Below are 23,741 nucleotides of genomic sequence, written 5' to 3'. Positions count from 1 at the left end.
GCGTGCTCACTTTGGATTGCCCTTATAACTTTCTTTGGGCATGTTGATCTACCCCAATAACCTCCCTAGCATGCATGCCCTTGACAGCCCAGCGTGCAAAATGCCTTTAAATATCCATTCATATCTTATACAATAATACAAGTTTGGTTTAGTCTTTTTACATGGTTCAAAGCATTTTTGGTGTACTTCTTTTACTCCACGTTTTGGAAGATACATATCCATTTAGTAATTATCTTAATACTGTTAGAATATAATCCAATTAATTTAGTAATTGGATTTTTTGATATGTGGTTAGACTAACAATCCAGAAAATAGTATCTTTGATCTTCTAGGCCCCATATTATATTATATAATAGTCCACAGATTATATGAGTTAATTTTATATGAAAAATAAATTGTCACTTTTTTATTTTAAAAAATCCACAGTTGTAACAAAAATGAAGAGAGTGTTCAAGCCACCATTCTTCACATAAGAAATGCTAACAATGCCATTGAATTACAAGGATTTTGACAAAATGTCACGTACCATCTTTATAGTTCATATTTTGTCTCATTAATAATTTTTAAGGTTGAACCATTTGAGTTTAAAGTACCTTGCTTAGCTTAATGGTTCTTAAAACGTCATGTATAAAATCTATGAGGTTCTACATTCAACACATTTATTCAACATTTTAGAGCCACTCTTAAATCTTAAGGAATTCTTCTATGTAAATTTTATTTTATTTTCTATTTTATGAATTCTATGCAAGTACTTGTTGTAGGGACAAAAATGAGAAATAATCAAGTATTCAAAAAGCTCTTGATACTTGTTAGCATAAAAAAAAAAAGGTCAAGATATAAATCACCATTTAAAAGGAAAGTAAATTAAATTTAATAAATAAAACATCACAAAGAAAAGGCAGAAAATGGTATCATATCGAAGTTGAAATATTTTTTTATTGATTTATAATTTGAAGTCCAACCATGGATTGAATAAGTGGGCGAGGTTTGATTTCTTGCTTCTTTTATTTTACTTTATGAAAAACAACGTATAAGTCAAAATCATCATTATCCCAATTTCTTTGTATGCATAGTTTTGTAAAATTACTGGTCATAAGAAACAAAAGGGTATCATGTCTCTAAATTTTATAATTTCAATTAGAATCACACTGTTTCAAAGTAGAATACATTGTTCAATTGCCAATAAAATACATGCATTCCAGGCCAATAAAATATATGCATTTCAAAGTAGAATACATTGTTCAATTGCCAATAGCATTCCATTAACTAGTGTTTTGTACCTCAAAATGGCACTTAAATTGAACAGTTTCACAGGACCATGACATGATACGTACCTAGAAAACACCAAATAGAAATAACACTGAAAACTAACGTAGCAACAAAATGAGTACCAAGGATTATCTTTGACTCTTTGTTTTGTTCAAACCTCAATCTACTAGAGAATAATATGATTTGCATTAAACACAATGACTAAATTAGCTAATCGATGTGTAATATTGTATAATGTGATTGGTAGTGTACCTCTCTAGAGTCTAGAATACTGAGCTAATTCTTAAGGATTATATAATCTATAATAGTATAATACAATAAACACAACTAGTGTGATATACTATTCATCCTATATATATAATGGAGTTGGTGGATAGCGTGCAAAACATATCTGCTATTTTTTTAATAAACCAATTTACGTAACGTCAAACCATGCCTGGTTATCAGGACTTAATTATTTAATTTATATTCCACAAGATTAAAAATAATAATAATAAAAAACAGTGCTTGTTTTGGTTTTATTGATAGAATTTTCTAACTTCTAGATCATACAATATAATTACTAATTAATATTTACCACATATAAGCAACAGAATATTATATGCTCCCTTGTTAGAAGACAACACCATTTACCTCTGTGATTATTTTCTACAAGGAATTTTAATATTTTAAGTTGCTTTTGTCTTTCTACAATTTAAATTTTTTTTGGACTTCGGAACATAATCTACTAGTATGAATATTAGTTTTAAAAAAAGGGTTTTGTATTCTAATCTATGGTTTTACAGCAACAAATCTCAAACAATAGTAATTTTCTAATGACAACATTGTGTTACTTGTGTACCTGAAAGCTTACCTTAGTTCGAGACATGGAGTGGTATTACATTCTCCGAAGAAAAAAAAGGAAAGTGGTATGACTTTAAACTTAATCAATGATGTAACCTTAATTAGATTTTTTTTTTGATAAGTGAGTTTTGGCTCTTAAGGGAAGAAAAGATTAGAACTAATAATTTGTTTTTTATATGATTAGATCAGATTAGGCCCCTCCATTTTATGAGTTGTGGCTCTTATGTAATTGTCCTACTCATCATGAGTTTGATGGTGTAAGCTTTATTAGTTAAAAATTATATATTCATGAACAATGTGAGGGACAAATTTATTTATTTATTTTTATATCTTCCTTAAAATTTGTGATTCACATAGGTCAATTACATACACAGTTTTTCTCATCCATTAATTATAAAATACCTCATCAATAATTACATTAAAAAAAAAACTATTATTATTATTATTATTATTCGAGTCATTGTATATATATTTTTCATGACAACATGATAACAGATTGACAAGAACATCCCCTCTTTGTTGGGTTATTATTACAAATGGGGTCTCCTCGTGAAGATGTTCCTTTTCCTAATAGGTCTTTGCGTATTTAGGTGTCCCTTCCATCCCTTGAGAGGAGCTGTAAAATGCAAAGCTCAAAACCGATGCATATTGATATTGTAATTTGTAATCATTCAAAGGTATAGATCGGTACCTGAAGGGTCCACATTGACTTGTTCACTTATCTGCATCCACTTCATTCAGATATATATGTGCGTGTGTCATTGACAAGGGAGGGTCCATGGCAAGAACATGATAAGATTAAGAGTAGACACAAACCAAATGACCCAAACAACCTATTAACAATTTCCAGTTTCAACTGCTAATTGCTAAATCTTAGAAGTCATGCGGGTCCAACTGCATAAATTATAATTTTGTTTCTATATGATCGCGCTATTTTTTTTTTAATAATAATTTTATAACTAGTTATGATAGTGAAGAGAGAATTTAAATCTTAAACGTCTTCGATAAAAATAGTAGAAAATACTTACTATAAGGCTCTTGACGTGATCGTGTTATTCAAGGAGCAAGCTTTTAGAAGTTGGAAGTAGAGTTTTATAATCATAGCTATTTTTAATTGGGAAAAAAAAAACTCTAATTGAAAATGAATATAAACAAACTAAGGGTATTCGAATGAGGTTATTCAAAATTTAAGTTAAATTTGAACTTAAAAGCAAATTTTTTCTATTTCAGTTTCCACATTTTTCCCAGATCCACTCATCAATGATCAAATTCTCTATTTTATTTATTTATTTTCTTTTTCAAAGTTTAGAGATTAATATTTAACTTATAAAATTATATGATTTAATTTGAAACCTCTTCTAAACTATTGGATTTAATTTATAACTTATGATGTAATTATCTCTCAAAAAAAAAAAATTATAACTTATGATAGTATAGAATTTAATTTAAAACTCCCCATAAATTATAAGGTTTAAAATACGTTTTAACTAGTTTTTATTACCTACTTTCTTCTTTGAAGAAAATGTTTAAGCTGTTATTCTTTTGGTTTTTTTTCCCCATTTATAACCAAACAATGAAAAGTCATAAATAGATAAACATGTTTTATTATTTTCTCTTCTCTAATAATAAATCAAACACTATGTAAGGAAATGGGACCTCTAACTTTAATTCTTACTCAGTGTATATCACAAGCGATCTTCTCAAAGCACATCAGTCTCACTCTAATTTTCACTAACTTGCCATTTCTCATGAGTGGGTGTATGCTGGCCTTTTCTAATCTCTATAATGCACCTCAAGAAATGCAAAAGAAGATACATATGACACATTTTTTGTCATAATCTCTCTCTCTCTCTCTCTCTCTCTCTCTGTACTATGATTCAATTATGGAGTTTTCTTCAATGCAATTGGTTTGTTGTCATCTCTAATATGTAACTTAAAAAATTATATGATTTACTTTGAAATATCTTCTAAAAAATTGGATTTAATTTGCAACTTATGAAACTATAGAATTTAATTTAAAACACCCTCATAAATTATACGGTTTAAAGTCCAATTTTCCTAGTTTTTGTTACCTACTTCCTTCTTTAAATTAAGAAAAGGTTTAAACTGTTATTCTTTTGGTCCCCCCTTTTTTTTTCGCTTATAACCAAACAATGAAGAATAATAAATAGTTAAACATGTTTTATTATTTTCTCTTCTCTAATAATAAATCAAACACTATGTAAGGAAACGGAACCTTTAACCTCAATATATTTTTACTTAAAGAATACCACCATCGATCTTCTCAAAGTACATCAGTCTCACCATAATTTTCACCGACTTTCCATTTCTCATGAGTGGGTGTATTCTAGCCTTTTCTAATCTCTATAATGCACCTCAAAAAATGATAAAGAAGATATATATGACACATGTTTTGTCATAATCTCTCTCTCTCTCTCTCTCTCTCTCTCTCTCTCTGTACCATGATTCAATTATGGAGTTTTCTTCAATACATTTGGTTTTTTGTCATCTCTAATCAATCAGTCTGTGTTTGCATTCATAGCATAGACGCAACCTTTCAACTAAAACCAAAATTTAGTTAAAAGAGTAGGTGGGCATGGCATCCACTTGTTTCTTAATGCCACATGAAAAACCACAGGAGATAGGACCTTAAAGTTTCTTAATGCCATATGAAAAACCACAGGAGACAGGACCCTATAACTATAAGGGGGACCTCTTCAGATGTCCCTTGTCTCATAGGTTTAAGTGCTGATGGACCCACTGGCTTTAGTGGGCTTTTAGTTGGGTTCCCTCACCACCCTAGTCCCTCACTTTTAGGGCTTAGCCTTTCACTTGTACGTTTTTGCAGGCATGCACTTTAGGGACCATGTCCTGTAATCAGATAATGTATACACCAGCAAGAGAAGCCAGGTCCAGTGCCTTTCTCATGTTCAATTAGTTTACCAAAGTCACTCTCAAAGCTCAACATTTAGCCCCAAAAAAAAAAAATTGTCTCTCTCAAAATCAGTAAGGGTGCAAGGAACCCAAAAAAAATCTTTGCTGGAAGAGAGGAATTTAATGACCCCTAAATAGTGTTAACTGTAAAGGCTATACCACCTTATCTTTGTTTAGAATCCGAGAAGCATACAGATACTTTAAAACTTTTGGCATGTTTATGTAGGATATAGGCATATCCAGATACTGTGAATGTGTGTTCTCAATGTGTCAAGAAGTTACAATGTAACTTGATCTTGATTCTTGACCCAAATATTTTATTAATTAGTTATCATATTTTCACTGTGTTTTATCCTTAATTTTTAAGAATTGCTTTTATCATTGTGTCCTATATTGTATTGTATATGAATGGATTGAGATTTTAATCGATTTAGTTGGAATACTGTACCAGCTCCAAACATTCTATTCGCATTGGATTAAGTTAGAAGCCATTAAGCTCCTCGTATGTAGAATATTAAGTTCCTCAATTAAATTCAAACACATGGTTATATTATATTGACTAATAAAAAATTAAACAATGCTATTTTTTCATGATCAATTAAATTCAATGCACCTACACATTTGAATTTTCCAACCAAAATCAATTTTTCATACTTTTTTTTTGGTTGTGTAAAGATCTTCACTTTCCAAGAGACTGCATCTTTGCCAAACAATTTTGGAACATGTTGCAAACCCAATTACTTCTATCCTCTCAAACTTGAATCCGAGGCAATTGTACTTTTAAGAATATATCATTTTATGTCAAAGATTTTGTAACTTAATTGGTTGTTACTTTAGTATTTTCAATAAAAACATTCGTGGTTGAAATCTTCATTTTCCAACTATTAAATTATAAAAATTAAATTAAAAAAAAAAAAAACACAGAACACATCCTCTTATGTGTGGGCTCCCTATCTGGCATGTATTAATTGGGTTTTGGCCCACATAGTTCACTAGGAGCTGAAAGGTATTTTAGCTAGATCAGGCCCTTTTAGATCCAGACAAAGTTTGTTGTCAATGAGCAATTGAATATTTGCAAGTGGTTGAGTGCTTGCCTTTGTCCATTAAATGTGGCAAAATAGGCCCGGTCCTGCTTTTGGTGGTACAAACTTAATTCTGATGGATTAAAAAAAAAATATATGAATAATTCTAATGGATCTTAAGCTTTTAAATAGTGGTTTTTTTTTTTCGTTTTTTTTTTAAATTATAAATCACCAAAATATATGTCAGATTTTGTTAAAAAGTAGCTAGAAGAACTTCAAGAAAGTAATAGCATAAAAAAGAAAACAGTTGTAAAGGAGAAGAAAGTGAGTCATATGGCCACAAGATGAATTTTTATGAGGAGTGTTTATTACACACAAATTATTTTACACACCCCGTTAAAAGTAATTGAAATCGTAACTTCTAATCATGGATTTTAATTTGGAAAATAATTTGTGCAACAAATTTAATCCAAATTGTATTTTATGTAAGACCTAATATGTTTTACCCCTCTAATGGAAAATTCACTTAGTAAATCAGTTTATTTGGCTGACAAACAAATTCATTTTGCTCCTTCAGATTTCCTTGGAATCCAAGAAACTGCGGAAATCCAAGATGCCCTCAATCTGAAATTTGAATATTAATTTTTACCCAAAAATACAAAACAAAAATGAAAATAAAGAGGAACTCCTAAACTGAACTAGCTACATATTATTTTTTCTTCCCAACAAAATTAAGATTTTTTTTTTTTAAAGCTTAGTAAAATTAAGATTTATTGTGAATTTCTTTCACTTTATGGAGCACAAACAAGTGTCTGGGGTACTCTTTTTCTTGGTCTATGTTTGCATATATATTTGGATCTCAATTAGAATTGAACCAAATAGCGGTCCCGCATTAGAGAACTCAGATACCAAATTTCAATTCAATTGGACTTCCTTTAGCAATCTGATTTTGACGTCCTCAAATCTCAACCTGACTTTACAGCTCCCCAAGTCACATATTAGGTAGTGTTATGGTTTTTTCAAGATAAAGACATGGCCTGTTTTGCTGCATAAGGATGGAAATAATTTCGATTCCTTGATTTTAATATGTTCCTATTTACTTATTGGTTTAGATAAAGGTGGGGCTTAAAAGATTATAGTAATATTATATTTAAGTATCGAGTACCAATGAAGGTTGCACTAAATATACTAAAATATTGAGATCGAGAATACTATTTATGTGATCGATAGGAAAAAAGTAATAAGTGCACGTATGAGTTATAAAAACATAGAAAAGTGATTTAAACAATTGTATTAAACGCTTCATTATTTTATTCCTTACAGTACTCGTTAACTGGATCCTCAAATTTATCAAGGAGCATTTACATAATTACATTATTGTTTACAATGGAAATTAAAAGCTTGGGCATTCCTCTAACAACACCTATACACTATCCTAAGTTTCAGCTTGCTGAGCTAAAAAATCTATAACCATATTGTTTTACATTTCTTAACCTAAGCTAAACTGTCTAAAACATCTCATTACAAACTTAATGTATGTCAGAATATTGGTTAAACAAGCTTGCAACATGGCCAAAGAGTAGAGCAGGTACCCTCCACCCTTAAGTTCTAGAAACCTGTTTCTTGCCCCCATCTTAGTGCAAATAGTAAAGTCTGTCTGAACCATATAATTGGATCTGTGCCCACAAAACCCCACATACACTTCCAGAGTAAAGGTTCCAAGTTTGAACTGACATAGGGCAAGCAAAATGCATAACAATATTAACAATTAACAAGATCCTGTTTTGGCTTTGCTAAAGCACCTGTGACATATTAAATTACTGTCTTTTAGCATAAAAACAAAAATTAACCTATGATTTATTGTCCGTTTAGACATATTCACACTGACGCAGATATAGGCCACAATTTGTAGTTTAATAATGAGATAAATTCCAATGGTGCGAGAGAGATAGGTCCCATGCTCAGTTGGAATAATTAAGCAGGCCTATATAAATTGGATTATATGGATGTGGACCTTACCTTAACTTTTTAATACATGATTTGGCTTTTAAGTTAAGGCTGAAAATGTGACAACAATGTGGTTTATCAGCCATTCAATAATTTCAATTCCAAGAACCAGATCAATGATGATGTTCAAACACTAAAAACCCTGTCCAAACATTAAAGAGCTGGCTATTTTGGACTTGCTTAGTATAAGATAAATTGGCCATTATCATTCCAAGCTACAATTAGTCGTTTTCCAAATTCCAATAATACAACATTGGAAAACAAACCAGTTTTGTTCATTACTGTAGTACAGGTACCAAATACAATATTGAGTTATGGAAGAATAATCTATAAGCATAGGTGCTGCTATTGTTGGAAGAGGGAGAATTTCAAAGATCGTACAGGACCTCACTAAAAAAGAAGAATGCAAGACAACTAGACAAGACCATATCTACCTAATTTTATTTTTACTAATTTCTAGTGATATTGCTTCCTCAATAGTCAAGATATCAATCTTGAGGAATCTATATTGTCCAAGACCCTATATGCAGGCCTTGTTCTCTAACTCAACCAAAGCTTAAAGCCTAACCACATCCACAATTTGTATATATGCAGCCATGTTCTCTAACTCAATCAAAGCTTGAAGCCTAACCACATCCATAATTTGTATCCCTTCATAGATGGCTAGCTATTATCAGTACTCAAAGTTATTTTTGTTTAAATAATGTTACCGTCGTAAACTATTTTAGAACATTTTTCTATACTATTAATGTGGTAAATTCTTACTGATTTTTATTTGAGCCCACTGCTAATATCATTTTTTTACTTATCAATAACCATTTACCTCATCAATAATTTATAACAATGTTTGTAAAATAGTTTGCAGCTTTAGGATTTTCCAATATATAGGGAGAATTTCAAAGATCGTACAGGACCTCACTAAAAAAACTAAAAAAGAAGAATGCAAGACAACTAGACAAGACCATATCTACCTAATTTTATTTTTACTAATTTCTAGTGATATTGCTTCCTCAATAGTCAAGATATCAATCTTGAGGAATCCATATTGTCCAAGACCCTATATGCAGGCCTTGTTCTCTAACTCAACCAAAGCTTAAAGCCTAACCACATCCACAATTTGTATATATGCAGCCCTGTTCTCTAACTCAATCAAAGCTTGAAGCCTAACCACATCCACAATTTGTATCCCTTCATAGATGGCTAACTATTATTAGTACTCACAATTATTTTTGTTTGAGTAATGTTGCCGTCATAAACTATTTTAGAACATTTTTACATACTATTGATGTGGTAAATTCTTATTGATTTTTATTTGAGCCCACTACTAATATCATTTTTGTCTTTATCAATAACCATTTACCTCATCAATAATTTATAACAACGTTTGTAAAATAGTTTGCAGCTTTAGGATTTTCCAATATAGAGGGTTTGTTTGGGATTTGTTTATTTTGATAAAACTGAAAACTTTTGCTGAAAGTACCATAAATAAAGGTAAAAGTTTGCTTAAATAGTACAGTGAAACCCATAAATAGTATTAAAAAAAGTAGTGAGCCAATAAATAGTAGCAAAAATAAGCTGGTCGGAGCAAAAAACACACATAATCCATGCAATCCCCTATTTTGGCTTTAAAGTTACCTTATTGTTATAGACTGACCAGCTCTTTATTTATCGATTTACCAAGAATGCTTAATTGAATAACTCAAAAAGAGACAATTCTTTTTTCATTTTTTATATTTCGAATCAATTGAAGTGAGTATAAATTTTCCATTGTATTATTTTCAGTACAGTTTTTGTCTAAATGACTTGTGGTATAGTAGAATTATTATTACTATTTTTAAATAACTGTAATGATTATTTATTATAAGAAAAAGCTAATGAATGCCCTAACAATATTTTATAAAAAAATTTTAAAAAATTTTATGGGGAAAGAAAAAAAGCAACTAATTTTTTTTTTTTACAAATTTTTATATTTTTCATAAAAATAGTATTAAAACTTTTCTAAAATAGTCCAATAACTCATAAGTTGCCAAATGTCAAATATTTGGCATTTGACACACCAAATATCAAAAACTCACTATCATCAGATGTTTTAAATCTCACAAAATTAAGCTTACAGATACATTGAGCATTCTCATCAACAATTGTAAAAATTTTAGCATTTACAATTTCAAAACACTATTTTTATAATTTTAATACCCCATTTTACAATATACCAAACATCAAACATTTTATTTTTTTACAATTTCATTTAAATGTTATTTCTTTAATATTTTTATTCATTTTTTTTTTTACAACTCCATTCAATTTTTATTCTTTCTTTAAAAGAAAGCAGCCTAGCCTGAAGAAAAAAAAAAAAATTTTTTTGAATGCAAAAATATATATATATATATATATATATATATAAATTTTACAATTTGTGAATAGCATGTTCTCAAATTTGAGATTATACTTTTTATTCTAATTATTATGGCATTTAAAACACATGAAATCACCGGCGAAAACCAACAAGCACCATCTTTAACCACAAAATCTACCAAACCCAATCACCAGAAAAACCCATCGATCCCAGCAAACCCAATCACCAGAAAACCTCACGGATCACATTAATCAAAATCAGCAGCAAAACCCACAAAGTCAAACCCATCACCGGCCAAACCCATAAAGCCAAACCCATCGCCTCTTTCATCTCTTATTGAGATCGACCCTCGCTGTAGGAGGAGATCAACTAGTGGAGACCGGCATGGAGGAGGAGATCAGCTAAATTTTTTTCCTCCGGTGGTGGTGAGTTTCATACGTGTTTTTAAGGTTTTTTATTTCCTCCCATGGTGGTCATTGGAGAGTTTTATACATATTGTGATTGGTTGTTGGTGAAAGTGGGTAGTGGGTTTGAGGTGATGGTGGTGATCAGGTTTTATTTATTTGGTGGCGGTGACTAGTGAGTTTCAAAGAGAGAGAGAGATTAGTGAAAAGGAGACAAAAGAGATTGGTTAAAATAATAGATAGTCTTTTTGATGCGTTAAAATGACATATTTATAGAATAGCTGATGGTAATGTTTTATAACAGTGGCCATTTATTTTTTGGGCTAAACGACTTGTGACTTGTATGTTGTAACTCACGCATGCCCACTAGCTCAACGACTTACAGCACAAAATCTTCTTTTCTATCTTCAGTTCACCTGTTCACTAAAACCCTCCTCTCTTCGCAACCCCAAAACCTCAGTGGCAAAAGGGTCAGTGCTTGGTTGAGATTCGATCTACTTGAGGTGCTTGTCCCATCTCCTTATTCTCTTTTGGATTTGTTCTTACGGTTGTTTGGTCACTTGGGTCATTGTTAATCTGTCACTTTTTTTTTTTTGTTCAATGGGCAATCATTTAATTGAATGCTTTTGATGGTATTATAATCTCATATTCACAGGGAATAATAGATAAGTACAAAGATGGCTTCTGGGTTTGCTTCGAAATGGTCTAAAGGTATGTGATTGATACTTAAAGATTCAATTTTTGGCCCATAAGTTTCTTATATTGTGCCTTTTGATGCTTTGGTTTGTTTAAATGTAGATTTTAGTCATGCAGTTCATATGGGTTTTATTGATATGGTATGATATGTGAGTGCATTGATTGAAATGCTTGTTCACAGGTTGTTATGCGGTTCCATTTCCTGGTACTAGTTCTTGATTTAATGTATGGGAAGAAGTACTAATAACTTCTTGTTGAAATATTATTTATGTGAAATCTACGATTGTTTGGGTGGTAATGCATTAGGATGATACATTTTTTTAGATATGAGTTTAGTGTGTAAATGAGCTTGATCTGGGAAATCAAATGAGTGTTGAATCTTGATGTTGTTGAACTTTGTAGTAAGATTGAGAATGCGAGTACTGAGGCTCAAAACAAGGTTAAGTAAATCTTCAACAAATTAGCTTAGGTTCTAGTCCTTGCGCTTGCATTCTTTATATTACTCACCACCAATAAGAAAGTTGAGTCTTACTCGTGATTGGTTTGCCTCATTCAAGATTGGGCTGAATAGATTTCGTAATTTAGGCAAAGCTAAATTTCATTCATGGGATTCAACTGTATGCGTTTGAAACCAATGGTGCTTAATTGAATTTGCTTCAATGGAAGGAGTGTCCAAGCAACTTTGAAGTTGGTGAGAATTAGAGGTAGATATCTAAGTTACTATTATAACCTTCAGCAAGACTTCATTAACTACTAATACTTCCTAGTTGCTCTCATATAGAGTTAGAAAGTCACCTTTGTGAGTACAAGAGTCTTGGTTCTTAATATGTTTCTTGCAGTGCGTAATCCAAGAACTTAATGACCTCCATTAGTAATTTTTTTATCCCTACCACAAAAATAAGGAAATTTAAAGAAAGCAAATGTGAGGAATGAAGTATACACAAAACATCAGACCATAACCCACATCCTACCAGTCAGTTTTGTGCATTGCTCATGTTTGCATACATGGGAGAAATTGATATGTATGCTTGTTAAATCTGGATTTCGAATACCATCAGGTCTATTAATAATTCTATGCTTCTTTGGGAGTACTCTATAATCATATGTTGTAATGATAGTCCATGGATGTTGAAAGTCCTGTGGTGTGAATCTAGAAAGCCTATTTGTATTAGTACATGAATGGTTTTGAAGAATTGATCTGGAGCTTGTAACTATACGCTATTGGGACAAAAGAGTTCATGAAGGTTTAATCACATAGACTACCATGTCTTGTAGATAGCTGATTTGGCTATAACCTATCATGCTTTCTACACAAATGGTTCACTTATCTAGGATTTCATGATAATTCAAAATGAGGTGCAGAAGAAATAGTTGATTTTAAAAGTTTCTAACTGATTGATTAAAAGGATGCCTGTCTCTATTATGTGCAGAAGTTCTGGTTATAAAACAAGTCCAGTTTTTCGCTTAAGAGCATGCATGTTGAAGTCACCACACGTACACAACAAGTATGCCAATGAGCATTTGTTATAATAGAAGTTTTGGGTTTTGCATGGACACACTTTTCTTTAAGGGATGACATGCTGCTGACTTGATTTTCTAATTATGTGGTGAATAACTATTGGTTCACTTGGTGTGGATTTGTGGTCCCCATTGGAGGGCTGCTCTCTTTTTGGTGGGGGGAATTGAATGGTTTCTCCTTGCTTAGTATCTGATGTAAATTGGCTGATTGGATGTGAACCATGCCAAGTTTGGATTAATTAAGTTTCTTGCCTTGTTCTTTCTTTCCTGTCTATGCTATGTTTGCACAATCCATATTTGTGTGATGCATGTCTTGGAATATGTGGAAACTGCATTTCATCCTATGAAGAAAAATTTATTGTTTTTGGACTCTGAATTTTTTATCTGGTTGGCTCACTGCATCTTATTCAATGCATTGGGGGAAAAAACTACCAGTGGGCCGTCAATTGCTAGGGGGCCTCGGCAACAACTTTTCTGGTTTACTTAGCACATCACATGAGATAACATGCGGCAATCCCTTATTTCAGGTCAGTGTTTTCCTCCACTGTTGTAGTTTTTATTTTTTATTTACTTAAATATTACTTTTATAGTTATAATTATAGAAAATTTTCTTTTGGTTCTCATGCAGTATTCTTTGAGATCTTGTATTGTTTGGATGGTTGATAAATGGAAGTAATTTCTTTGTAATCTTGAACAGTACTGTGCATAATATAGGCAAAATGAGATGGACCGAAGAGCAGCTTTTGATGGGCTAATTATGACGAAGAGTCATGATTATGCTTTTTTTTAGCAGACTGAAAAAGGGTAAGGGGGGTGACTAGCAGTGGCAATCCTACCTGGGCATGGTTATAGTAGAAGAGGCATAATTATCTGGTTTCTGTCAGTTTGCTTAATTTATTTTTACCTGTGATATCTTTTGAAAATATTCTGTCAAAATATATGAGATACATGAATTGAACCTTTTGATTCTCAGTAGGCCAGACAAGTTTATTCCTCTGGGAGTCTGGGTAGATATATTCACATCCAGAGTCAGAACAGGAAACCTGCCTGGATTTTCTGAATTCAAGGTGGTATTTGAGGGGGGTTGAAAATATATTTCTGATCAAGCCTATATTAAGTTTGGTTCTCATTACATCTGCCCCAAGTGGTAGCCAAATAATGTTAGTCCATATCTAGATGTCTGCTTTCTCCCTTCCTCTTGTAAGGTAGTAGGTTGGTTATACATTTTACTTGTCTAGAGACCAATAGCATCTTACTTTGCTTTGAAAGGAAGAATTGTTTTAGCCCTTTAAAAGGCTATAAGGATGTCCTAAATATTGCCTAGTGCCTACATTTTATTTGAAAGATCAAAAGAAACCCTGATAATCTGATACCTTGTTGTAAAACAATGCATATTATTTTAAGCAATGTTTAATCCATTTTGCTTAATCAATATATAAAGGTCCACTGTTTTTATCTCCTCTGGATTTTACCTCAGTATGTTCTTGCAATTTTACAGCAACAAAGGACTTTCATTCAGATGAGGACCGTTCTCAAAGTTGTGGACAACTCGGGGGCAAAAAAGGTGATGTGCATACAAGCTTTAAAGGGGAAGAAAGGTGCAAGATTGGGAGACACAATAGTTGCATCAGTCAAGGAAGCCCATCCAAATGGAAAAGTCAAGAAAGGAAAGGTTGTATATGGTGTGGTTGTGCGTGCTGCCATGCAACGTGGCCGCTGTGATGGCAGTGAGGTTAAGTTTGATGACAATGCTGTGGTGCTTGTTGACAAGCAAGGGCAACCAATTGGGACAAGAGTTTTTGGGCCCGTCCCTCATGAGCTAAGGAAGAAAAAGCATGTCAAGATTCTTACTTTGGCGGAGCATATTGCCTAAAGTAGGGACTCCAGGTACATGAGTGACAGCTATAGGCATAGTATAATAGATCTAGCATATGCTTTGTTAGACTCTAGAAATTTATTTCAATTTGTAAGCACTTCTTTCTGAGAGGGGAAAAAAACCCGAAGGGAATGTCTTTTATCCCATCAATTTTCAAGTAGTGAGGTAATAGAATGACCTGTAATATTCAAATAAGGAATGCTTATATTGCTGCCATTAGTTAGCTCAATTCGAGTATTATCTACGCTGCTATAGAATGGGGATTCCTCACTTGGTCTCATATTTCTAACCTCCCTAATTATCATCATAAGATAGACCAACCAATAGAAAGTCAAATAATACGGTTAAAGAACTAAAAGAAAATAAAAAAGCTTTGTATGCTTACCGAGTCAACTCTCACACCCTAATTTATAGTAACAACTAACAACCCAAGAGGCAGTAAAACCTACTTTGTAGGTGTGTAAACATATCACTAAGAAAAATGACTTTTTTGTTTTTTCCCTTCTTCTTCTTCTAATTTTAATATGCTACTACAACCAGACCAAGAAGAATGAAAACATACTGTATTTTTCCTGAGTTATCTTTTCTTTCTCACTTCTTTTTGATTGTTCCACTACCATATGAGATCTGGAATTTTTAGAGCATTGAAAGGAATGCTTTGATACCATTCAATCAAAGGTAAACAGAAATTGTGAACCCTACCCTTTATGCTTTCATTGATTTATTGATTTTCTCATTGCTAGGAAAATATACTAAAGTTTCTTTCCTTCAATCATTTGCTATTTTGTTATAACCGCACATATCGCATGTGCACACTTCTACTCCATCACAATATAATCAATTAATCATTGAGAGATATAATAGGAGAGAGGAGATTTGAACCTTATACGATTTTGTTTGAAATACTAGAAGATGCCAATTAAGCTACAAAACTTTTGGCCATAATTAAATTATCATTTTAGATAATTGTGTCCTATCAAAACATTCCAACTAGACTACTAATTTGCTACTCATTGAACTTATCACGGTGTAATCAGCAGTGTGCTTATTGTGATTTGTGACCTGTATATATCCAGTGCTTTAACTCTATAAAATTACCATAATTTTTCTCGATCACTCAGAGCTGTACACTTTCTTCAAATAACATGGGCTGGTCGAAATTTAGTACTTGCTGTTAGATACCAAGAAGTATATAATGTCTCATATTTGCAACTCTAAAGACAGTATGGTCACATGAGTCTTGTTGAAAAACACGAAGGTTGTTATTTATTTTCAAAGGAAAAGAGCATAACATCATGCAAATTCACGGTCTCCATGTCATTGATTGTGAATGGCCCGAAAAGAACAAGAAGTGACTTTGATATAGTAGTCAATAAGGTCGCCATGAGAAGCATTATATATGTATTTGCAATTAAATAAACTACAACTTGCTCACCACTCCAAGTGCAAACCCCCTAGAGTGTGAATCACATGTATGTGAGACTAGATGCAACGAGACAATGGTCTCATAAGATGGTCAAGTGCGAATCCTCTCATTGTCAATTGGGTTAGACCTAATCGATGAGGATTCACACTAGTGGGATATAGACAACATACCATTTGTAATTTCTCTGAAATGCATTAATATGCGTTGTTGTCACCTGAACTTCTTGTTATGGAAAGTAGTCAACAAAGACGGCTATTATAGCAAGCAGCATCAGGTTAACTTTCTAGTGAATACAAACCACAACTTGGTCGTCACTCCAAGTAATGCAGAATTGGTTTAGTGGATTGACTTGAATAACCTCTGCTTCCAGGCAACTTCTTGTGGATTCTCTTGTATAAAAGGCCAACACCCTTGACACTTTCCAAGTGAGTCTTTACTCTTTCCTTTGTACCTGCTTTTTTACATAGTCCTGTCAGCTAGGCTCAAAATTCATACAAACCCCTGCTACATAATCATTATCATCAAGAAGCACCAATGGAAGGAGGTGGAAATGAATTCACAGGTGAGATCACTCTTCGGCCATTGGAGCTTTCTGACATAGATGATTTCATGGTGTGGGCTACAGATGAAAAAGTGACTCGCTTTTGCTCATGGGAACCTTACACTAACAAAGAAGATGCAATCAACTTTATCAATGCCAAAGTTATTCCTCACCCATGGTTCAGGGCAATTTGCCTTAATGGCCAGCCCATTGGTGCCATTTCAGTGACCAAAAATTCAGGCAATGATAGGTGTAGAGGTGAACTTGGCTATGTTTTGGGCTCCAAGTACTGGGGCAGAGGGATTGCAACTAAAGCAGTTAAGCAGGTGGCTAATACTATATTTGCTGAATGGCCACACTTGGAAAGGCTTGAAGCTATAGTTGATGTGGAAAATCCGGGCTCCCAAAGGGTGCTAGAGAAGGCTGGGTTCCAGAGGGAAGGTGTTCTAAGGAAGTATATGCTTTTGAAGGGGAGAACTAGAGACCTGGTGATGTTTAGTCTTCTTTCTTCTGATCCCAAGAGCTGACTATTTGTTCAAAGTTTTTGTTTTTGTTTTAATTTGGATGTGATTTGTGAATCTTAAGCCACCCACTAGCAGGAAACATTGATTAATATTCTATTCAAATGCTTTGAATGTTCTCTCTTGTCATATAGAACATTCTTGAGATTATAAAACTTTATATCCATAACATATAATATTTGTTTTCTTAAAAAATGTTATTCCTACTGCAATCTTTCCATAAGATAGCAGCAGATTAATCGAACACAGGAAATTTGTTCAGTGCCAGGCCATCTAGAATATAAAATTTGTACTGGTTGAAGTACAGAATACATATACCATATAAAATGCACATATAATATGCCTCTCAGGCATGAATGACAGTTGAAACTTGAAACCCACAAAATGACAATATGTAATGGTAATGGGGTCTCAAAGATTCGGTCCCTGCTGCAAGTCTTTCCAGTAGTGCAAAGCAACTGCAATGGACCCTCCCCTTAAAAATTTAACATCATGTAAATCTTCTTAACTAACATACATATTATTTTACTATTATTAGGTGCCAAATATCCATGATGAGAAAGAACATATACCACACACTTGAAGTCAGATCAAAAAGACTAAGAAGGGTAATTACTTATATTATGGAGTGCAAAGGAACTGAGTTTATCTTGTATTGGGCCTTGTCTTTGGCTCCTTATGGCCAGCTTTTCCAAGGTGGGATAGAATCCTAATCACACAATTAACTTTCTGCCTCATTTGTACCTAACTAAATCATTATACCAATTATATATCTATATACATGGGGCACATAACTCTAAAAAGGGAAACAGAAATTGACAAGAATGGCTTAATTTAAGTTTGCTGATTTACTGACAAAAAAGAAAAAGAAAAAGAAAAACAGATTTGCTCATGTCATGATACCAGTAGTTATTGTCGTCGCATGTACAATAATTATTTCATATGTTGAATATATGTATCCTCTTTTTCAATAGATCAAATAAAAGAACTAAATTGAAAAACAAATTTGCAACCCAAATTTGCAACACAAAATAACATCAATAGTCTTCCCAATTACAATGACATATTTCCTAAGTTCACCTTCCTTTTGAAACCCAACTTTCTCCAAAACCCTTTGTGAGGCCCTAATATCCACATTAACAAAGCTTTCCAATCTTTCCATACCTAGAAACTCTTCAAACACACTAGAAATAACCATTTTCACAACCATTGAGGGTTATACCTCTGCCCCAATGATGAGTGCAGAGGTGAACTTGGCTATGCTTTGGGCTACAAGTACTGGGGCAAAGGAATTGCACCTAAAGCAGTTAAGCTAGTGGCTAATACTATATTTAGTGAGTAGCCACACTTGGAGAGACTTCAAGCTCTAGTTCTTGTTGAAAATGTGGGGTCCCAGAGGGTGTTAGAAAAGGCTGGGTTCCAGAGGGAAGGTATTCTAAGGAAGTATATGGTTTTGAAGGGGAAGACTAGAGACATGGTGATGTCTAGTCTTATTTTTGCTGATCCCCAGGGCTGAGTATGTGTTCACAGTTACTGTTGTTTTAATTTGTATGTGATTTTATGAATCTTAAGGCACCCAGTAGCAGAAGACATTATTAAAAAATCTAATTCAAATGCATGCTATGAATGTTGTTTCTTGTCATGTAGAATATTCTTGGGATTACAAATTTTATATCCACAACAATTAATTTGTAAGAAAATGCACGATTTTGTATAGAAAATGTTATTCCCTACCACAGAATTCAGTGCCATGCAATAGACCATATAATATACACATATCATATACAAGCAACTGCAACTTTCAGTACTGTTGTGCTTGGTCTTTGCCTAATGGCTCCTAATCACACTCGCAACTTTCTGCATCATTTTTACCTAACCAAATCATTATACCTATTATATCTATTTATATTAGTTAATAAGGCACTGAACTCTAAAAAGGGGGAAAGGAAATCGACAAGAATGGCATAGTTTACGGGGAAAAGAAAAAAATACTGATTTGCTAAACAGATGGTGACATAATACCACTTTTTGTTGCTGCATAATTAGTTCATACATTGAATATACGCATGATCTCGTTCCAGTGAGTGACTTCAACTCATTGACAGAAACTGATAGGCCAACCTTATTAACAATAGATCAAATATCAATAAACCAATTGGCAACACCCAAGAGAGAGAGAGAGAGAGAGAGATGAGAATTAAAAGAAAAGAACCCCTTCAATTAATTACTTGGTCAGTTTTTTAAAAAGCTATACATAATGACATCAATCGTCTTCCCATGGACAATGACATATTACCTAAGTAGACATTCCTTTTCAAACCCAGCCTTTTCCAAAACCCTTTGTGAGGCCTTAATATCCACATTAACAAAGCCTTCCAATCTTTCCATATCCGGAAACTCTTCAAACACACTAGAAATAACCAATTTCACTGCCACTGTGGTTATACCTTTGTTCCAATACTTTGCTCCAAGACCATAGCTGATTTGCCCTCTACAATCTCATAGTCAGACCCTGGTTTGACACATGAATCCAATTGGATGGTCCTCCAAACATATGGCTCTGTAGCATGAGTGAGGAATTGAAATTTCCTTAAATAATCAAGTGCATCTTTTCTTGAAGTGTAGTACCTTAGTCTGCTAGTGCAAATGACTTGATCATCGCATGCCAATTCCATAAATTCATCCACATCAGAAAATTGATAGGGGCATTGGTTGATTTCTATCTGATTATATTAATCTATATGCATTGTTCTTGTAGCTAACTCCGAACCACTAAAATGATTGCTAAATATTTAGGAAGAAAAAAACAGGTTATAACTTATGAAGACCAAGAATTAGAACTACAAGTTAAAAGGAGCTACATGAATTAGGGAACCAAAACACAAAAATTATAGCTTTAATTCAAACAAGTTTAACATAATTAAGGAAAGAGAGAGCCCATGTTCTGCTCTTTCACTTCATACCTGTATCCTTTTATGATACTAGCAATTAGCAAAGGCTCTGAAGATCTTCTTGTATGCACAAACTAGTACAATAATGTTATCCGTTACAACCACACGTCACATGGCTTGTACTATAATTGGCCAACACTTCACACAACTCTTTTTAGTGATAGACACAACTTGCGTCAAGTGCACTAGAGCACTAGACCCATATGATGCAAGCACCATGTCTAAAATTTGGCACGTGTCCGTATTGTTTTGAATTCAATGCACTTGACCCAAGCTTTGCCCTTTAGTGACAAACTAGGAATCTCTCTACTATTAATTAGAATTCAGCTATTGAGTCATCTTCCAAATTGTTTATTATGATACAAAAGTCAAGAATTAAATGTTAAGAATTTGTGGGTTTTCAAATAGCCAAATATGTAACACCCCGTATTTTTTTATACCAATTTAATTATTATACTTAAATTATAAAAGAGGCTTACAATTAAATTGATTTGGGCCTAAGATATTAAAAGTGAGACATATACTTTGGAATATGAAGCTCAAGTGAGGTGACATAATTATATATATATATGGGCCTTGTTAAGCTTTAAAAACAAATTAAATAAATAAAACCCTAGCTTTCTTCCTCTTTGGTCACACGTTTATTTCCTTTTTCTTTAGCCGACTATTGAACTCTGCTTTCTTCACTGTGGTGTTGAGTTGGAGTCTACAGGTATGATTTTCTAATGCTCTAGATTTAAGAAGTTGGAATAGTCATAGGTAGAAATTGTTATGAATCTAGACTATCTCTATACTAATAGAAAAGGGTGCAGCCTCCATTGTTGACTGAATCAACCATCACCTTTTTGTTATAAGCTAAAACAAGTCCAACGGCATCATGGGAATTATAGGCTACTAGACTGATAGTTAAGGCTTCTATATGGCTTCCTATATTTGATTGAATAGATATATGTATAATAATTTTTTACTATGAAGATTTAAAGCTTTTAAAATGGAGTTTTGGCTTCTCTAGCAGACCATGATGATTATTGTAGTAGGAATTGTATATATATAGCCGTATGGTCACCATAGACTTTGAAATTGAACAAATGGAGTAATAGGCTTGGACTTTGTGACTATGTTAAAGGGATAAGGGTGCTTGTGTTAATATGTTTTTACACATAGCCTCCATGGTTAACCAAATCAACTATCACCCTTTTATTGTTTTCTAAAATTTGTCCAGCAGTTTTAATGGGGGAATAGGCAACTAGATGAATGAATTAAGGCTTGTACGTGGGAGCCATGTTAGATTGAATATATATATATATATATATAATGTTAGGGTCAATAGATATCCCACTTGATGTATATATATAATATTAGAGCCAATAACTAGCAGCATCAAGTGGAAATGCTAAGCAACTAGATGGATAAATTAAGGCTATATGTGGCTTCCAATATTAAATTGGATAGTTAAGTGAATAAATAGATGATTTTGGATATAACAATTTTGTCTAGGATAAAACCGTTTAAGTGTGAAAATAGATTTTTAAGTGGGAAATTGTGTATTGATGAACTTATTTTTGGTGTTGGTAGGTTCTAATTCTATAGATTTGTTGTGATTCAAGGGAAGTTGATTTCCTTTATTTTTGCAACTAAGAGGTAAGTGGTATTTGCTAATTTTGGGAGTTTTCCCAAAACAGTGTTTGATTATTAAACTATTCTATATCAAATAAATATGTTGATATTATATATAAATTGATACTTTATAAATGCTTGATATGCACGTTGAATATTCATTTTATGAAAAACATGTGGGACAACCTAAATTTATTTCAACTTGTATGTGTGAATATATATTTATATTTTGAGAATTATGAATAGATTATATATGTGAGCGTCTTGAATATGTTTTGAAAACCTATGGCAAGTAGTGATTAAAAAGCTTAGTATTGTGTTAGTCTTTAGCAATGAACAATTATACTGCAGCTAGTCTTTAGCAAGGGACGGTCCCAGAAAAGGAGACGGTGCACATTTGGTAGCTCCTTAGCAAGGTAGTATACTATTGAGGATCCAAAAATGAAACTCCTTAGCAAGGGAGTGCACTTTTAGGTTCCAAAGGAACCATCCTTAAGAAAGGGAATGAAAAGGAGGTTCCAGTCCTAGAAAATGGGATAGCACAACCCTGTCAATGGGGTGTAAACGTTGACCACGAGTAAAACCTAGAAAATTGTGTTTGTGATGGTATCGATATATATATATATATATATACACACTATAATGGCTCACTATATAAAGATTATTATTTCTTTTATATGAAATGTTTAATGATAAAATATTGATGAGGTATGAGTAATGAATTGTTTGTAAGAATTATTTTTTAAAGGTTGTTCCCACACCCCAATGTTAGTGAATTCCACTTATTGAATTATCTCACTCCCCTTTATTTCCCCTTACAGATACATTAGATAGATTATTGGAGTAGAGATTCCTGGAAGTCAGCAGTTACAAATTATTTTGTGGGACTGAAGATTTTATTTTTATTTTTATGATATTAAACATTGTATTGTAGAATTTTTTGAGGATATTTTAATTTTTGGTGGATTAGAGCTCTGACATTTGAGATGAAATTTTTAGGTTGTTGGATTCTTTTATTTAATATTTTTATGGATTTTTCAAATTAAATAGAACTTTATTGCTTATGATTTTTGGAGCGTCACAAAATATGACATAGATGCCCTATTGATTTCGGGTGATAAGGTTAAATTCTAAACTTCAGGAACTAAAAAAAATTAAATGTTAAGAATGTGTGGGTTTTCAAATTGCATAAATTACCACTCATAAATTTCATTGTGAAAATGGTCTCTGTTGCCAAAACAATCTATTCCGTCTCTCATTTTTTCTTGCTTTGAATCTTATGTGTTCTATGTGAAGAATCCTATTTTATTTTTGTTTCAGCTTTCAACCACGACATTTTTTTTTTATAACAGCAAAGACGTTTATTTTTCTTCACATCACAAGGATATATCCATACTTGCGCACAAAATGGGAAGCATTGTTCTGGTTAATGTGAGTGGTTTAGACTATTTTCTTTGGGTGTGTATAATCCCTTAAAAATAACCACGACTAGTGTATCTGGTCTCATACCTTGTACCAAAGACAGATCAGCATCTAGGGTCAGTTACTCATATTATGCTTTGGTTGTCACCAAAACTTCTTGACATGGTAAAGTAATCAACTAAGGCGGCTATAATTGCAGCATGAGGTTATCTATTGAATTGAGCAAAAGCCACAAGAAGCCAAACGTGTTTACTTCAAGAAAATAACTGCTCTTCCAATCCACAAAGAGAGATAGTCTAGAGTCTACCAGAAAATAAAGGAACAAAAGTCTGAATTGT

At 32.9% G+C, this 23,741-nt stretch overlaps 2 protein-coding genes and 1 pseudogene across 2 annotated transcripts; 2 read left to right on the top strand and 1 right to left on the bottom strand.

The window, feature by feature from the left end:
* Positions 1 to 11,164: 11,164 nt before the first annotated feature.
* On the top strand, positions 11,165 to 15,154 carry LOC142623292 (large ribosomal subunit protein uL14mz-like). The gene is made up of 4 exons (XM_075796685.1): positions 11,165 to 11,338; positions 11,491 to 11,546; positions 13,485 to 13,576; positions 14,548 to 15,154. The coding sequence occupies exons 2-4, from the start codon at positions 11,513 to 11,515 to the stop codon at positions 14,920 to 14,922; spliced, it is 501 nt and encodes a 166-aa protein (XP_075652800.1). The 5' UTR covers positions 11,165 to 11,338; positions 11,491 to 11,512; the 3' UTR covers positions 14,923 to 15,154.
* A 1,124-nt stretch (positions 15,155 to 16,278) lies between these two features.
* Positions 16,279 to 17,534, top strand: LOC142623973 (uncharacterized). The gene has a single exon (XM_075797463.1). It carries the CDS (start codon positions 16,886 to 16,888, stop codon positions 17,417 to 17,419), a length of 534 nt encoding a protein of 177 aa, XP_075653578.1. The 5' UTR covers positions 16,279 to 16,885; the 3' UTR covers positions 17,420 to 17,534.
* A 2,111-nt stretch (positions 17,535 to 19,645) lies between these two features.
* On the bottom strand, positions 19,646 to 20,583 carry LOC142624281 (uncharacterized; annotated as a pseudogene).
* Between the last annotated feature and the right edge of the window lie 3,158 nt (positions 20,584 to 23,741).

Source organism: Castanea sativa, chromosome 2 (genome assembly GCF_040712315.1).
Source record: "Castanea sativa cultivar Marrone di Chiusa Pesio chromosome 2, ASM4071231v1".
Classification (NCBI taxonomy): domain Eukaryota; kingdom Viridiplantae; phylum Streptophyta; class Magnoliopsida; order Fagales; family Fagaceae; genus Castanea; species Castanea sativa.
This window is presented reverse-complemented; position numbering and strand designations above follow the sequence as displayed.